Source organism: Bos indicus, chromosome 26 (assembly GCF_029378745.1).
Source record: "Bos indicus isolate NIAB-ARS_2022 breed Sahiwal x Tharparkar chromosome 26, NIAB-ARS_B.indTharparkar_mat_pri_1.0, whole genome shotgun sequence".
In the NCBI taxonomy this organism is placed as follows: Eukaryota; Metazoa; Chordata; class Mammalia; order Artiodactyla; family Bovidae; genus Bos; species Bos indicus.
This window is the reverse complement of record NC_091785.1, coordinates 22,085,130-22,103,146: the sequence shown is the minus strand read 5'-3', so window position 1 is coordinate 22,103,146 and position 18,017 is coordinate 22,085,130. Positions and strand designations below refer to the sequence as shown.

General features: G+C 36.1%; 1 protein-coding gene across 11 annotated transcripts in view; it reads right to left on the bottom strand.

Moving 5' to 3' along the window:
- The window catches only part of BTRC (beta-transducin repeat containing E3 ubiquitin protein ligase), a 175,546-nt gene that overhangs the window by 108,981 nt on the left and 48,548 nt on the right, over positions 1-18,017 (bottom strand). For 7 of the 11 annotated variants that reach the window (XM_019952883.2, XM_019952884.2, XM_019952885.2 and 4 more), the window contains one exon: positions 9,587-9,694. The exons of the other annotated variants lie outside the window; for them this stretch is intronic. In XM_019952883.2, coding sequence (XP_019808442.1) covers positions 9,587-9,694 — 108 coding nt within the window. The remainder of the gene's footprint in view (positions 1-9,586; positions 9,695-18,017) is intronic. 11 annotated transcript variants of the gene reach the window in all.

The following is an 18,017-nucleotide window of genomic DNA, read 5'->3' as shown; positions in this document are numbered from 1 at the left end:
GCCATCAAAAAGTCTACAAACAATAAATGCTAGAGAGGGTGTGGAGAAAAGGGAACCCTCTTATACTGTTGGCAGAAATGCAAACTAGTACAGCTACTATGGAGAACAGTATGGAGATTCCTCAAAAAACTGGAAATAGAACTGCCATATGACCTTGCAATCCCACTGCTGGGCACACAGACCAAAGAAACAGAACTGAAAGAGACACATGTACCCCAATGTTCACTGCAGCACTGTTTACAACACCATAAAACAGGAGACTATTATACAGAGTGAATTAAGTCAGAAAGAAAAACACCAATACAGTATATTAACGCATATATATGGAATTTAGAAAGACAGTAACAATGACCCTATATGTAAGACAGCAAAAGAGACACAGATGTAAAGAACAGACTTTTGGACCACGCAGGAAAAGGTAAGGGTGGGATGATTTGAAAGAACAGCATTGAAACATATATATTACCATATATACAACAGATGACCAGTGCAAGTTTGATGCATGAAGCAGGGCACTCAAAGCTGGTACTCTGGGACAACCCAGAGGGATGGGGTGGGGAGGGAAGTCGTAGTGGGGTTCAGGATGGGGGGACATGTGTACACCCATGGCTGATTCATGTCAACGTATGGCAAAAACCACCACAATATTGTGAAGTAATTAGACTCCAATTAAAATAAATTAATTTTTAAAAATTAAAAATAAAAAGCAAAAAACAAACCTAATATTCAGGTGAACTAGGTCACTAACATGCGAAGAGTTGACTCATTGGAAAAGACTCTGATGTTGGGAGGGACTGCAGGCAGGAGGAGAAGGGGACGACAGAGGATGAGATGGCTGGATGGCACCACTGACTCGATGGACATGAGTCTGGGTGAACTCCGGGAGTTGGTGATGGACAGGGAGACCTGGTGTGCTGCAATTCATGGGGTTGCAAAGAGTCGGACACGACTGAGTGACTGAACTGAGGTCACTAACCTTGATACACCCTAGTTTCCACTTTAGGAAAAGGCAAATGTAAATATCTACCTCAAACACTGTTAGAAGGCTGGAAAGAAAAATATTTCTTAGTAGGGTATTCTACATATATCTTTCACTTTGGTACAGATTTATGTGACATATACTACTTACAATGAGTGAATTAAGGTTCAACTTAAAAAAAAGTTATCACTTTTTTTTTTGGCTAAAGGACAGAGGAGACTGGTAGGCTATAGTTCATGGGGTCGCAAAGAGTCGGACACAACTGAACAACTTCACTTTCAATAGAAATATTTGAAGGTACAGAAAACTCCACAAATCCCATTTGCTTTAAATCCATGTGCCCAGAGACTACATATAAAGCATTTTAATGTTTATCCTTGGACAATTCTTTGTATACTTACATTTGAAAAACAAAACTCTATGAAATTAAAACAAAAAAAAGTTTTCATCAACTTGATTTTTCCAGTCTGTGTTCCTTATATTGGGGTGACCCCAGGCCTCCTTGGGTACCTATATTCTCCCTTGTGCCATGGGGTCATGTTGAAGTCAGGGCAATTAGGTAAAATCCAACATTATTCAACATAAAAGCAATAAGCCCTTTTGGTGGAATGAAAAGTTTAATTTTTCAGATGCATCAGGAAAAAAAAATTTTTTTAAAGAAATCTGATCATCTCACAATAAGATGATCTGGATTAGATCCCTGGAGTAGGAAATGGCAACCCACTCCAGTATTCTTGCCTGGATAATTCCACAGACAGAGGAGCCTGACAGGCTACAGTCCATGGGGGTCTCAAAGAGTCGGACACGACTGAGTAACTGAGCATGCACACATGCAAATACTAGACAATGCTGTGCATTAGCCTGTAAATGAACATTACCTGCATCACAAACATGTCAAAATACTTAGCAATGGAAGAATCCATTATTCTTGAAACAGAATATTAAAACAAACTTGAAACAGAATATTAAAAACAATCAAGTAAGCATCTTGAAAGACAAATCAGTCCTAATGGTGTCATTCTTCCCAAGATAGACTTTCTAGCATAAAGTAAAATACACCAAATTCAGGTCATCTATAACTTTTCTGAGTTATATATATATATATATAAATTGAAAGGGCAGAAGGTGAACAATGAATTTCAAGGTCAGCTAAAATGTTTTAAAATTCATAATTGTACTTTCTTTTAAATAAATGAGCTTCAATAATATATAGTATAATAAATATCCAACAGTTTGCACATACACTTTAATTTGTTCCTAATCAAGACTAAAGGGTCACTTTCAGTATTATCTCTAATGATTTCTATCCTTTCTGTAAACTATTGTTAATCCCTAACTATCATTCTAATTTTCCCTGTGTCTATTCTGGTATAGAATAAGGGTAAAATGCAATAAAATAGCCAAACAATTGTACAAACCCACACTGCTGTGAAGATAAAGATGCTGACATCACTGAAACTGAGTTCAGCTGGCTGGCAGTGCCAGTATTTAATAGCCTGAAATGTGCATTTTTGTCCATCAACAAGAGTCCAAATTCAGTATACAAAATCTAATTCAGAAGGGATCATCATAGTGTGAGTCATGTAAAAGTCAAATGTATAAAATCTGAGGCCTGCCCATAAATCAGATTCAACAAATTTTCCTTTATTCTGTGTAAATATGTAGTCTTTGGAATGACTGTTTAATTATCATAACTTCTTTTTGAATATAGAAAACTCGTGTGTATGTATGTACAGGTACTCTGAGCAATTCAAGGCTTTCTCTTTCCCATCCTATCAATGTTAGTTAATCTTTTACATTTCAAGTGCCAAGCACTTGATACTGTGCTTGACACTGGAAATGTAAAAAATGAACAAAACATAGTTGTACTCTCAAGAAACTGAACAATTACAATAGCATATCAGTGTTTATGACAGAGGTATCTATTGCATGTCCTTGGTACATATGCTCTGACTAGGTTAAGGGAGTGGGGAGGGGTAAAAAGATCAGTAAGGGCCTTTATTCTAGAGGTGAAACAACTTAAGCAGAACTGTGGAATTTAGGAATTAGCCAGGTTAGATAAAAGTGGGAGGCAAGGGGAAAGGGATGATAGGTGTTTTCAGTAGTAGCCTTCTCCAGGTAGAGAAAGGATATGCCAAGACACAGAGCATGACACAGTACTGCTGGAGAACTATGAATTTGAAATGGCTAAAAATTATATGGGGTAAAGAGGGATAACGGAGAAGGCAATGGTACCCCACTCCAGTACTCTTGCCTGAAAAGTCCCATGGATGGAGGAGCCTGGTGGGCTGCAGTCCATGGGGTCGCTAGGAGTCGGACACGATTGAGCGACTTCACTTTCACTTTTCACTTTCACGCATTGGAGAAGGAAATGGCAGCCCACTCCAGTGTTCTTGCCTGGAGAATCCCAGAGACAGGGGAGCCTGGTGGGCTGCTGTCTATGGGGTCGCACAGAGTCGGACACGACTGAAGCGACTTAGCAGCAGCAGCAGCAGCAAAGAGGGATAAAAATTGATATGACCAGGTGACAAACATAGAATTTAATAAAGCATAGAACAGAGCTGAAAATCAGAAAGTAACAGTATCAGTAAAATAGTAATATCTGAGAGGACATTTAAAATAGATCCTTTCTTTTTCTATTTCTCTATATTTTTTATAATTATTAAATTTTTACTTTTATAATTTTATAATAAAGTAATAATAAATATATTTTAAAACAAAATTATATTTGTCTGGGCATGTCTATGTGTGTGTGTGTGTATGCATGCATGAATGGATAAGTCATTCTAGACTGAAGGAACTAGCATGTTGATTTATGATTATCGCAGGAATATGAGTAATACTTTTTTGTTTACATATTTACCAAATAATTTATATATTCTACTACAAACAATTAGTTTTATTAGCAGACAAAAATGTAGGGTTCCCCCCGACCAAACAAAAACATTTTTGATTTGTCACTATATGCAAATTCCTTATGTAAAGGGTATAGCTAGGATAAACATAGGTCATATGTCAACATATGCACTGAAAACAAAATCTTATTGTAGTTGATTTAGAATGTTGTATTAATTTCTTCTGTACAGCAAAGTGACTCAGTTATGCATATATATATTATTTTTCATATTCTTTTTCATTATGATTTGTCACAAGATACTGAATATAGTTACTTGTGCTATACAGTAGAACCTTCTTATTTATTCACCCATATCTGTAGTTTGCCTCTGCTAATCTCAAACTCCCATTCCTTCCCTCCCCTACCTACACTTCCTGGCAACCACAAGCCTGTTCTCTATACCTATGAATATGTTTTGCTTCACAGATACGTTGATTTGTATTATATTTTAATTTTACATATAAGTGATATCATATGGTATTTCTCTTTCTCTTTCTGACTTACTTTGCTTAGTATGATAATCTATAGGTCCATTCATGTTGTTGTATATGGCATTATTTCATTCTTTGTGATGGTTGAGTAACCTTCCAGTGTGTGTATAAATATATATATATATATATATTCTTATATACCACATCTTCTTACAATTCATCTGTCAATGGACATTTAGGTTATTTCCACACTTGGCAATTATAAACAGTGCTGCTATGAACAAAGGGGTACGTATATCTTTTTGAATAATAGTTTTGTCTGGGTATATGCCCAAGGGTGGGATGGCTAGATCACATGACAATTCTATTTTTGGTTTTTTGAGGACCCTCATACTGTTTTCCATAGTGGCTGTACCAATTTACAATCCCACCAACAGTGTAAGAACATTCCCTCTTTGGCATTTGTCATTTGTAAATATTTTAATGGTGGCCATTAAATGTGAGGTGGTACCTCATTTTAGTTTGATTTGCATTTCTCTAATAATTAGCAATATTTTCAGCTTTTCACCATTCACTCAAATACTGGCTGTCGATTTGTCATAAATGGCTTTTATTATGTTGAGATATGTTCTCTCTACACCAATTTTCATTAGAGTTTTTACCTAAATGGATGTGATTTATCAAAGGCAAATTTTTCCGTGTCTATTGAGATGATCATGTGGTTTCTATCCTTTCTTTTGTTGATGTGGTGTACCCACTGATTGATCAGTGTATGCTGAACCATCCTTATGACCCTCGGATGAATCCAACTTGGTTGTGGTTTTATGCATTGTTGGATTTGGCTTCCTAATATTCTGTTGAGAATTTTCGTGTCTATGGTCATCAAAGATACTGGCCTGTAATTTTCTTTTTTGATACTCTGTGTGGTTTTGGTATCAGGGTGATGATACCACAGAATGTCTTTGGGAGTGTTCAAAAGGAACTGAACTTTTTATTAAACAAAAATTGTACACTACTGAGATGATTTGTATATAATGGGGGGCATCAGTTATGATTTGATAAGTGAGCATTTTTGACATGGGGTAATTTTCCTATGGTAGTGTTTTGTAAAAAAAATTTGTGTGCTCATTTACATTCAGTGTGATAATCCATATTCCTCTAAAACCTCAAATGTAAAATAAATCTTCCATATGTATATATACCTATACTCTGAATAATGCTTAACTTCCCTAGCATTCTTCCATGTTAACACTTCACATAATAGATGGTAAGATTCAGTAGACTTCAAGTATTTTTCTTTTTAACTTTACTAAAGAATAATTGATTTACAATGTTGTGTTAATTTCTGCTATACATCAAAGTGACTCAGTTATGCACGCATGCATATATATATATATATTCTTTTCCATTATGGCTTCTCACAGGATATTGAATATAGTTCCCTGACATCATTAAGTATTCTTAAACAGTAAAACACATTACATTATCTCTCTTGAAGTCAACTCTCAACAATTTCAACCTTTGGACACTAGATTTCAAATAATGGACACTAGATTAATATTAAAATATTACATGGTTCAAGCTCAAAAATTCCTTAAAATTACTAGCTATACGTAACACCAAAAACATTCTAAGGTCATATAAATCTACCTAAATTATTATTGTCAGAATTTCTCCTCTTCTTTAATGTCTAAAGAAAATAAAGGATCCGAATTACTCAGCTATTTTTAAACACTTGCTATTGCTCAGTCTCATTTAATAGTACAGATTATAAGACTACCAGGTGCTGAGGACAAACAAATGATTCCACAAAATACACCCACTGTTAATCAACAGAAATCCTCTTAATTACCTACAGACTTTCCAGGACAAAGCAAAATGATGAAAATGAAAATATGTTCAAACTATAAACAAGTCCTCAAAGAATCTACTGTATTTAAACAATATTTAGAACATCTTTTCTGTAGTAATTTGAAATGTGTGGATTGGAAAAGTCAATAATCAAACCATATCAATGTTGCCATTTCCATCTGAGTTACTGAGGATAATCCAACAAATTAAGCAACAGCTCTTCCTTTTATATTGTCAAAGAATTTTGATTTTGAAGCTGCTTCAAATTTGCTAAAGGAATGCAATAATTTCAAAGAAAAAAATGTCATGAAGCTATTACTAAGTCACCTCCTCAAAGATGTTTGGCAACATAAGTAGAAATAAGTATTCCTACTGGGCAACCACTTTGAAGAATTACTTGAAATGCATCTCTTAAAGTTAAAAATACTCTACGACCCAAGCAATTCCACTCTTAGGTATTAAGCCAAGAGAAATAAACACCCATGTCCACAAAAAGATGCACAAACTGTACACCATAGCTTTAGCCATAGTAGACAAAAATGGGAATAATCCAAATGTCTACCAATAGACGAATGGAAAAACTGTGGTATATTAGTACAATGGAATTTATTTAGCAATAAAAAAAGAATAAGTTACAGATAAACATAACAAAATGGATAAATCTCAAAAACATTATGCTGATCAAAACAGAACAGATATAAAAAATGTATACTATATGACTACATTTATATGAGGCTCAAGTACAGGCAAAACTGATCTTTGGTGGCAAATCAGAACAGTAATTGCATATGGGATATGGGTGATAACTGGAAGGGGGTACAAAGGAACTTTCTCAGATTGTGGAAGTGCTCTATATTTTGAAAGTGAGGTTACACAAATGTTTACAGTTATCAAATTCATCTAAGAGTACACAAGATGTGTACATTTTACTGCATGTAATTTTTACATAAACAAAAATCTAAATAAGCAAATAAGGTAAAACCCAAACCAGAAAAATGCAAATGTACTGAGATTGTTATAGTTCTAGTAGTGAAAACAGGAAAGACTAGACTTAAGTCTATATCTGCCAATTAGTCAATCAGCAATTTGGAGCACCTGTGTATAATGAACCTGACGGGAAAAAACCACTGAATTAACAGAATGCCAGCAGATAACCCCATTTTTTTCCATTTTTACTACATAAAACTTAATGATTTTTCTGAAGATAAGAAAAGAAAAATAAACATTCATACTTATAGCAATACTGGGGAAAGCAAAGTTTTTCATCAATACCTGAACCCAGAGTAGGCTTTGCTATGATACAGAATTTGGTTAAGGCATGAAAAAAAAGTAAGATTTCATTTCACAGTGTAATGTTATATAGCAAGGTGAAACAGTATTTGCTGAAAGTTTCCAAACCTAGTCCTTCGGGCATGTTTCTGATAATATAGAACCCATTAATCTGCCAGACCCTGTTCAAAGTGAAACAAGAAGGAAAGGGGGGCAGGACACAGCCTTTAAAAGAATGACAGATATTAGGACATGACCAAAACTGATTAGAACTAACTAGATCCAAGATGGTGGAAGATCTGGTTCCCTCCAGATTTTTGTTCTATATGTCCCTTTTTTGGATAATTTTAACCTGTATCTCTTCCTTGTAATAAACCTTGAATATAATAGCTTTCAGTGAGTTCTACTGAGTCCTTTCTAGTGAATTATCAAATCTGAGGGGAGGAGCAGAGGGGGAGGTGTCCTTACAACTGGTATCTGATGTGACAGCAGTCTTATAGGGACTGTTCTCTCAGACTGCACTCTGGTGAAACTCACTGCAACTCCAAAAAGGTTTAAAAAAAGAATATGAGTTTCTTGAGAGCTGAAAGTTCATCAATGATATACAGTAAAAAAGAAAAAATATTTGAAATAGATACTCAGGATATTAATATTTTCTAACATTAACAGCAATAATGTTAATGATGATGAAGATAATAAAAACAGCAACTATTTACTGCATGCCCTAACTATAGTCTCCATTTATAGATGAATTTAGAATGAAATGACTTGCTTAAGATCATACCACTAGTGACAAACAGTATGTGAGTCCTGATTTAACTAATTTTAAAGCCTGTACAGCATCATATTGTATCTCATAAGACAAAGAAGTTTAATATATTTTGCAAAGGACAAACAAATATCCAGTAACATCATCACTAAAATAGTATCATTAAAGGTAAGTAACTGTTTGTTAGCACTGGTCAGGAATGTAGAATACTTAAGTTCTCCAACCTTTAACTAAGACTCAGTCATAAGCATTCTGATACTTACAACTTGTCTTTGAAATTATTAATAGAACATGAGCTACATAAGTTAAAAACAAATTTAAATCACTAGTTTATTACATATTACTAAGTAAATGTTCATTGCTCAACTGTGTCTGACTCATTGCAAGCCCATGGACTGTATCCCACTAGGCTCCTCTGTCCATGGAATTCTTCAGGCAAGAATACTGGGGTGGGTAACCATTCCCTTCTCCAGGGGATCATGTCAACCCGGGAATCGAACCAGGATCTCCTGCACTGCAGGCAGATTCTTTACCATCTGAGCCACCAGGGAAGCCCAAATGCTAGATACAAATTCCAAATACCTAAGGTAGATAAATGACACTTCTACCAAGAAAATCACCATGTATCATACCCTAATCTGTAAAGAATGGGCATTGAGCTCTGTCTTACATATTTCTCTACAAGTTTTCCTCTTTCCTTCTATAGTTTTCTCTCACATCCTGGAACTGCCCTAGTGGCCTCTAAGAAAGGCCAAAGGGAACTAGGATCTGATGGTCCAAGCAAGACCAGCTGGACTGTCTCAAGCTGAACACTATACTCAAAGGTCATGAAGGCCTTTCCACCTTGAAACTAGACCTATTACTCAGGATATAAATAAACACAGTTCTTATATATGTAAAATACACACATATAGATACATAAACATATACATACACCCACACATAAAGTAGCAAGGAGACACTCTGAATTGAGCACTTTAAGTTTTTAGTAATCATAAGAAAAACATAAGAAAGTGCCCAGGCAACTGGTTGCAATTGATTGATTGATTATATTAATTGGTTTTATGTAGGTCCAGAGCAAACATTACATATTGAATGCTATTTATTGAGATTACTTTAAAACTCATTATCATACTTCTACTAAACATGAAAACCAACAAATCAAGTTGTGCTGTCAATTTTGGCAAACCAATCATAACAAAAATGTCTCAAGAGTGGATCAGTCTGGATCTACATTAAAAATTAAAGGAGAACTGAGTGACGTGAAATACAGGCAACACGAAGGAGAAAAGCGAACTTAAGTAAAGGATGGGAAAGAAGGAGAGACACACTAATGAACTAACACACACATACTAATGCCCACAAATAACCCACAGAGACAGAGAAAGTACCTGGAAAGCTGTGAGTGCGCCAGTCCCTGGGTTATACAGGCATCGCAGCGAAGGCATGCTGTCCGCCAGGCTGGAGCAGCCCAGCCACAGAGACCTGGGCATAGAGCACTGCAGAGAGAGGACAACTATGAGATGGGACAGCATGAGACAGGATGACACAGATTACAGGAATTCTCAAAGCTTGGCTAAATACAATATTCCAGTTGCAGCTTGCCTTTATGACAGAAACATCTTCAAGAAAATACTATTTACTAGTTCTAACCCCAGATGGAAACTCAAAAGGAGCACTAGTGCCCAAAAAAGGAAGAAAAAAAAGTTATAGGTCAAAAAGCAAAATATTTAATTTAGAAATTTATTCCTGTTCTTCTGTGTATGAAACTAAAGGAAATCTACTTCTTATTCCAATTAATCAATTCTTTTCCTCTACGCACCTCAACTCATCTCCCATAAACTCACCACAAAAGTGAAATATTGTGCAGACTAAGCAGAAAAAAGAAATCATTCATAGTAGCACTTCAACACTAGAAACGGTAAATTAGAAAACAAAATATCACAGGAAACTTAAAAGGATTTTAAGAAGGTGGGAAGAAGGAAAAGAAAAAGTATTATACCCCTACAGTTTGACAGCAACTAACGCCGCAAAATTTGCATACGTTTTATGTATCTTGTTAGTCTGCTATTCATTAACCAAAATGCATAAGTTACCATAGCAGCTGCCTCTTTATCTTTCCAGATGGATTTAGGGGGATGTGGGGGATGGCAGGAGGAGGCAAGAAACAATCCAAACAGAAGGGAAAACAACAACAAAGCAAGGAGAGACAGGGACAGAAAAAGAGGACCCCAAAAAGCTGCTGGTCCTAAAACCTTGTAAATAAACAAACAAGTAACGTGTAAGTGTAAATATACATACAGTATATTCAAAACAAAACAAAACAAAAGGTAGAACTTATGAGTTTTAGTATTACTAATTAAACAGTATTAGTGGTACTGCTCCTGTACCTTATAAACACTATATCTTTTAGAAGAATTTTTACAATCTTTAGATTTCCCTAAATGTATCCCAGGTTGAATCTTTGTCCATCAACTTGGGTGCTATTACAGTCTAGTAATACTAAAAAACTAAATACCTGATCATAGCACATATAAAAACAGAAAAACATTTTAAAGCACAACAGTCAGTGCACATAATACTAAACTTTGAATTATAAGCTTTGAACTATTTATTATCATCATGGGACTTTTTTCTTCTTAAAACACTTTAGTTGGGGAAATATTAAGGAAACAAAATATGGTATTCACTGTTCACTATCTATAACTGATACAAGGATGGTATACTGGAAAGGCCTTCAAAAATTGGTTTAGACTCCAGCTTTCAGATCATTATTTTCTTATTTTTTAGTTAAGGTGATTGATGCCCAGAAGAAATTAAGCATTTATCCATGATCATAGAATTTAGAAAGTAGAGAAGTAAGAACTAGAATCCTGGCCTACTGCTTTTCAGTTCAGAACTCTTCTTGCCTCTATCCTCCCCTAGGTCATAAAGTGGAAGCATCAGACTTCAAAAACAGGTATCTACTAAAGGCATCACTGGATAACTTAACAACCAAAACAGCTAAACTGCTTTGAACTACTACAACAATCACGTAATTTTTTTGTTTCAACGTTTCTTCTCCTCAAACTACAATCCATTTTACAAACAGCCACTAAACAGAATTGTCTTCACTTTGTGATCGTGTCACTCTCGTCAATAATTGACAAGGCTCCCTAGAAATTCAAGCACTCTATTAATCTGACCTTTCCCCACTGCCTACATCAACTCACCCTCTCTGTCCTTCCAGTTGGCCCTGGAACTCTAATGAATTACCTTGGTATTTTGTTCAAATATACATCTTACCCCCATACTTTTGAACTTGTAATTTCCTTCTTCCTTTCACCCTAACCATACACGTGCATGCTTTCATCTACCATTTACTTATTTGTCTCCTAAGAATTTTGGGGCTTTCCAGGTGGCACTAGTGGTAAAGAATCCACCTGCCAATGCAGGAGATGCAAGAGACTCAGTTTGATCCCTGGGTCAGGAAGATCCCCTTGAGTAGGAAACGGTAACTTGCTCCAGTAATCTTGCCTGGAAATTTCTATAGACAGAAGAGCCTGGCAGGCTACAGTCCATGGGGCTGCAAAGAGCCAGGCATGACTGAGCATGAACTCCTAAGAATTATTTAATTTCAGTCTCATCCAGTGGTTCTCAGTAGCAGATATTCTCATTTTGTGAGAAGGCAGCTGGGAGAAGAGGACAAGGAAGAGCAGGATAAAAAAAAAAAAGTTTCTTTCCCCTTGAGAACCACTGTTCTACTAATATGACTCTATACTGCTGCTGCTGCTAAGTCACTTCAGTTGTGTCCGACTCTCTGCAAGCCCATAGACGGCAGCCCACCAGGCTCCCCCGTCCCTGGGATTTTCCAGGCAAGAACACTAGAGTGGGTTGCCATTTCCTTCTCCAATGCATGAAAGTGAAAAGTCAAAGTGAAGTTGCTCAGTCGTGTCTGACTCTTAGCAACCTCATGGACTGCAGCCTACCAGGCTCCTCTGTCCATGGGATTTTCCAGGCAACAGTACAGGAGTGGGGTGCCACTGGCTTCTCTGGACCCTATACTGGAAGCACCAAATTCTTAGCCAAAATAATTTTTGTTAGGAAGATGACATTAAAAGTTTCTAAATCTAATGTTTTGGCCATTTATCTGACAAGTACTTGTTGAGTATCTTCTTTGTGCTGGGCACTGTCCTAGGCACTAGGGATAGAACAATGAACAAAAGAAACAAAAATACTTTATATTCTGGTGATAAGTCTCTCAGCCATAAATTCTTCTATATTTAAAATCTTTAATGGAAAAGAAATTCACTGGTAGTGACTTTCTCTCATTGTTAATGAGACAACCTATATGATTAATCAAGTGGTTAAAAGTTCTGTGTATCCTGGGTAGAACAATGTTCACGCTGAAGGGACTGAATTTGAGAAAAGAGAGAAATAAAGCGAGAATTTTTAAAAGCCAAAATGAAAACAGGGAAAGAAAATGGAGTAGGCACTGAAAAATAGCCTGTCACTTTTCTGACTTCCCTTCAGAAGAGGTAGATGGCTCATATACTTTTGGCAATAACTAAGTGCATGATCTCCAATTTTAATTAAAATATACATTTTTATTTATATTTATGACTGCTCCCTGGTAAGCTTTTAAGGCATTCCTCTTTTGAATGTTTTGTCTCCTTCATTTTATATTAGGTTCTGTGTTATTTTTGCAGTATGTACTTGGTTAATCATTATCTAACTGTCCTTTCTGTTACTCATTCTAATGCCCTTCTCCTCATTCATTCATTCCTATCGTCCATCAAAACTCCTAAAAACTAAGAATTTGAAAGGGCTTTATCCCACCTCCCTAAACTAAAATTCCCAAATAAAACTATAATCAATAATAAGCCACATACACCCAGGAAAGTCACTAGATATACTGGTGTGATTTCTAAAATAGCATTAAATTGCAAACACCACACAGAGGATGCATTCCCGATTATTACAAGACAATTGGTGTGGGTATGATAACCACACTTGAATATAGTCTGATCTGCACATTACCATAAGATTTTATATATTATAGCTCAATTTAAAAACCAATTTTCAAATTGGTTTGTATTGTAACAATTAATCTTACCCATACTGGTAAATGCCACTTTAAAACACTGAGGAAAAAAGATATAATTACAAAATTAATGGAATAGGCTATAATTTCTAACTCTACCTCTTTCCCTTCTATCTTCACATTTAGCAGCATTTTCTAAATGAAAAAGGAAATCAAAAGAAATTTAGGCAATAAGCAACAGAGTGGAAAAGGGTGCCACTGTGGTTACTGTTCCTTATGTAGTCTAAACATTTCAGGGTCGTCCTGATTGGTCAGTTTTCTGACAAAAATGTATGACTTTCTCTGTCCTTCAACAATGAACAAATAATCCTCCTTAAGATGCCCAAAACCCACGTAAGTTTTCTACTTAAAGTTGAGACAGTAAAAGTTTGTTTCTCCTTGCAAACTAATATGGGAATTCCTAAGACTTTCCTTCTACACTTAAAACAATTTTTTAATAAAAGTAGGTTCCAAACTAAACTGCAATCTAGCAACTATATTCTCACTTTTAAATATTTAACTTCCATTATCTGTTAAAGAACTTGTGAAGGACCTATTCCTTAAGTATTTCTCCTCTGCAATCTCAAAAGCTACAATGAAGTTTGAATCACACATGGGTCTCCCTCTAACAGAAATCTAGCCTTACATAGCACAGGTTTATTTCTTCAGTTCACTTTCTACTTAACCTCACCCCAAATGGCTCTCCACTGCAACTCTCAAAATAAGGTTGAAAACTACAATAATTTATTACAACTGAAGTTTGTTACTCAACTGAATGAGTTTACCAGCTTTTAAAAAACATACACAGCATTTTTTTAAATGCTTAAAACATGTTTTCTACTACTTGAAAGAATCAAGAAAAATCAAAGAAAAAGAGATTGAAACGCTGCACAAGGGGCCTGCAGTGCTTTGAGGAGGAAGTGTCTAAGGTCCATCAGGTTCAACAGCACAAACTCATTTTCACAGAGAACACTGAAAATCTTGACTCTTCCCCTTATTTGGCTGCCTGGAAAAAGCCACAGTTTCTCTTCACTGATAGAACGCCCTGCAGGCAAAGGGCTGGCCTTAGCATTTACTATATGAAAGCTGAATGACAAAACCCCTTAAACTCAGGTCCCTGGTTGGTCAACTTCTAGGAGTAATAGAAGCTATAATAATCAACAGTAAAAAGATTGCTGCATTGAGAGTTTATGTATCCTTAAGCCATGGAATAGAAGAATTCCCTTTTCACAACTATATCAACTAAAAAATTCAGGCCAAGAGAACTATAGTATTCCATAGATCATGTATATTCAGTCTCTACCTATACAAATTCATTGACCTGCCTCTTAAGAATCCCAATTTAGTTCACTTACCAAAGGGTCATATATGATAATCATATCTGCCTACCCTTAATGCACAAGGTTTTGGTAAAGTTAAAATAAGGGATCTAAAACTTCAAGTACGAAAGAAAAAATATAAAGTGCATCATTACCAAGAACAGGATTCCATGAATGCCACTTGCATTTCAAAATGTTCTGAGAAGCCATTAAGAAGTGTAGATCATGGAATCAATAAGTTCACAAACAGTAACTACAAGGAAAAATACAATAATGTACTAAATTGTGTCACACAATTGCTGCTATATAAGTTTAAAGTTCTAATTTTTAGAAAAGTTCAGACACAGGCTTTAATTTTTTTGTAGAACTTGTTACTATATGTAAATTTATTACGTTTGCCTCCTCTATCAGACTGTATTTCTTAGATATGAGTCATGTCTTTTTTTTTTTAACTCTCCACTGTCTGATCAGAGTAGATGCTCAATAAAAGTGCTTTTAATGTCAAGAGATCAGCAAAAGCTACCTATCATAAAGAGAGAAGTAAGGAAACAGTTTTTGCTTATACAACAGTGAGAATACCGGTAAAATAACACTGGTTACTTTACTGAGATTGATCTTACCAGGCTGGAAGGTATGTGTGTTGGAAAAATCTCTTTCATAATTTATCATCTTACTCACCTGTAAGACAATCTAGTCAGCAAGTAAGATCCAGAGAGGTTAAATAAATTACTGAAAGTGAATGGGTATCACACAAGTGGTAAATATAGGATTCAAAGCTAGATACTCTGACTACTAGGATGATGCCACACAAAAATGGCATTTAAAAAGTCAGACATGAAGTTATCTCATTTATTAAGAAATACAGAGCCAAAGGTGGGTTTCAGGGCACTGAAACTAAAGAAAAGGAGTCCCACCCAAGAGGCCATGGTAAGTAACAATGTGGTGGCCCCAACTTATATAAAGCAGAAGATCAACAGGACTTAACAACTAATGAAAGGAACGAAGAAAGTAAGTCAGAAATAAGCCCCTAGATTTCAAAGGAATGACTCGAAGAAGGATGGTAGCACTGACAGACACACATAAACTAAAAATGCTCTGGGGGTTCTGGGGTATTGGGCTGGGAATGGAGTAGGTAAGGTCAGAAATCGTAAATATAACATGAAAATAAACCTCTTATATGTGAGTGAAAATATGGCATGGGCAGAAAGCTGTAAGTGCTACACAAATACAGCATCACTGGCTTCTGCATAAATTATAATCCACTAGGTTGCAAGCATTTGTTGTAAAAATACTAGTGAGACTTTTTTAAATTAAAAAATAAATTGATTCCTCTTACCCCTCAACTCCCTTCCTACCTGAAAAACTCAGTTCGACAGACATTGAGTGAGTACAAGCCAAGTGGGCATCAAACTGATTGGTATAAATTAAATGGCAACAATGGCCCAATACAGGTTTTTGGAGTCCAAGTGCATGTGAGAGAGGTGTCCCTGAGGGGTAAGAGAGTTTCATAGTCCAAGTAGAATGAGGGAAAAAAACTTTACAAGAGACGGGCCTGTCATGGAGTTCTATAGCTCGAGTTGAGTGAGGAGAGCTTCTACATGGGGGACTGAAGTGGCAGTGAGCAAGATGATGACGTGTCCACATGACGGGGAAGGGCAGGGTAGTAAGAGTTCCCAAAGCAAACAGAAGAAGACATTCACAGAGTAGAGGGATAGTGGCCCAGCAAAGAGTTTCTGACTCAATGGGGAGAAAGGGTAGAAGGGGCAGTCCAGTGCAAATAGATTCCAAAAGGTTGGGGAAAGCATCCATACAGAGTATTGGGTGAGAAATGGAGACAGAGCTATGTCACCAATGGGAGATGAGTTATATGGGAAGATTCACTGAATCAAGTGGGTAGAGCAAATATTAAGGATAATAAGAGCAAATATTAAGGATAATAAAAAACCCAAACTTCTCATCAGAGAAGAGTTACAGATAAAGAAATGAAGAAAGCTAGAGTGAATACTATGCTGCTGAACTAGATATTATGAATCCAAAGCTTTGTATCAGAGACAGAGACAATTCTAGGTTAAGTGATGTATGTATAGGTATATACACATACATACAAACAAACATACCCCCTGGCTCTATCAAATGAGAGGGTGTAGTAACAGTAACACCTTAATAGTAATGAGTACACTGATCACACACACACACATTTAGTGATTCTAAATATCACCCTCCACTAAAAAGAATCAGAGCTCCTTAGAACAATGGCTAATTCCAGAACTTGGGCAGGAAAAGTTTCAGATAAGTGCAGAGTACCTTATTGTGGTACTCAAAGAAAAATGGAGACATGGCAAGATGATACAGGGGCCAGTGCAAAGGCTCTCACAGGCTAATTCCAGGACAAACTGAACATCAGAACAAATAATGATGATAATGGATTATAATACTGGCAGATAATACCAGTATTACAACATGCCCCTCAATGATTCCTAACTCCTGATATTCATGAAACTTGTAAGTAATCCTGTCTCCTTGAGTGTGGAATAGCCTAATACCTTGCGTCTAGGTTATATAAGACTGTAACTTCTATCTTGCTAAGAGACTCCACTGTCTCCTTGGCTTGCATACTTTGATGAAGCAAGTAGTCACACTGGAGAGGTTCACATGGCAAGGAACTGAGGGTGGCCTCCAGTCAACAGCCAGCTAGGAACTGGGTCTCCAGTAACTCCCGAGGAAAGGAATTCTGCCAAAAACCATGTAAACTTGAAGTGGCTCTTTCCCCAATCAAGCCTTCAAACAGGACCTCAGCCCTGGCCAATACCTTCATTATAGTCTTGTAACGGATCAGATCAGGCATGCCCAGACTCCCGAACCAAAGAAATTGTGTGATAATAAATGTGTGCTCTATGCCACTAAATTTGTGGTAATTTAGTATGCCACAAAAACTAATATAATAACACACTGAGTAAAACAGAAATCCAAATTAATAATACACAAAATAAACTGAAGAGTGTGATGGGGAATATGATACTTAAATGGTCTCAAAATATTTTCCCATATAATACTTATTTCAAAAGGGAAAACAGTAATTTTACAGTAGAAAAACCTAACACCTTAATCAAGTGATAATTATTGTTACCAATAATGAAACAAATTAAAATAATGTGTCACCTGATAGACTGCAATAAGAACACAGCATCAACTCTGTGATATTTCTGCCAGTGATATACAGCCTATATCTAATTATAACAAAACATCAGAAAAACCCAAACTGAAAAATAATCCACAAAATAACTGTCCTGTAATCCTCAAGAATGTCAATGTTAGGGAAGTCAAGGAAAGACTAAAGAATTGTTCCCTTCTGAAGGGAGACTAAAGAAGACATGATAACTAAATCCAACATGTCATTCTGGACTAGATCCTTATGTATAAAAGGTCATTTATTGCAGTTGA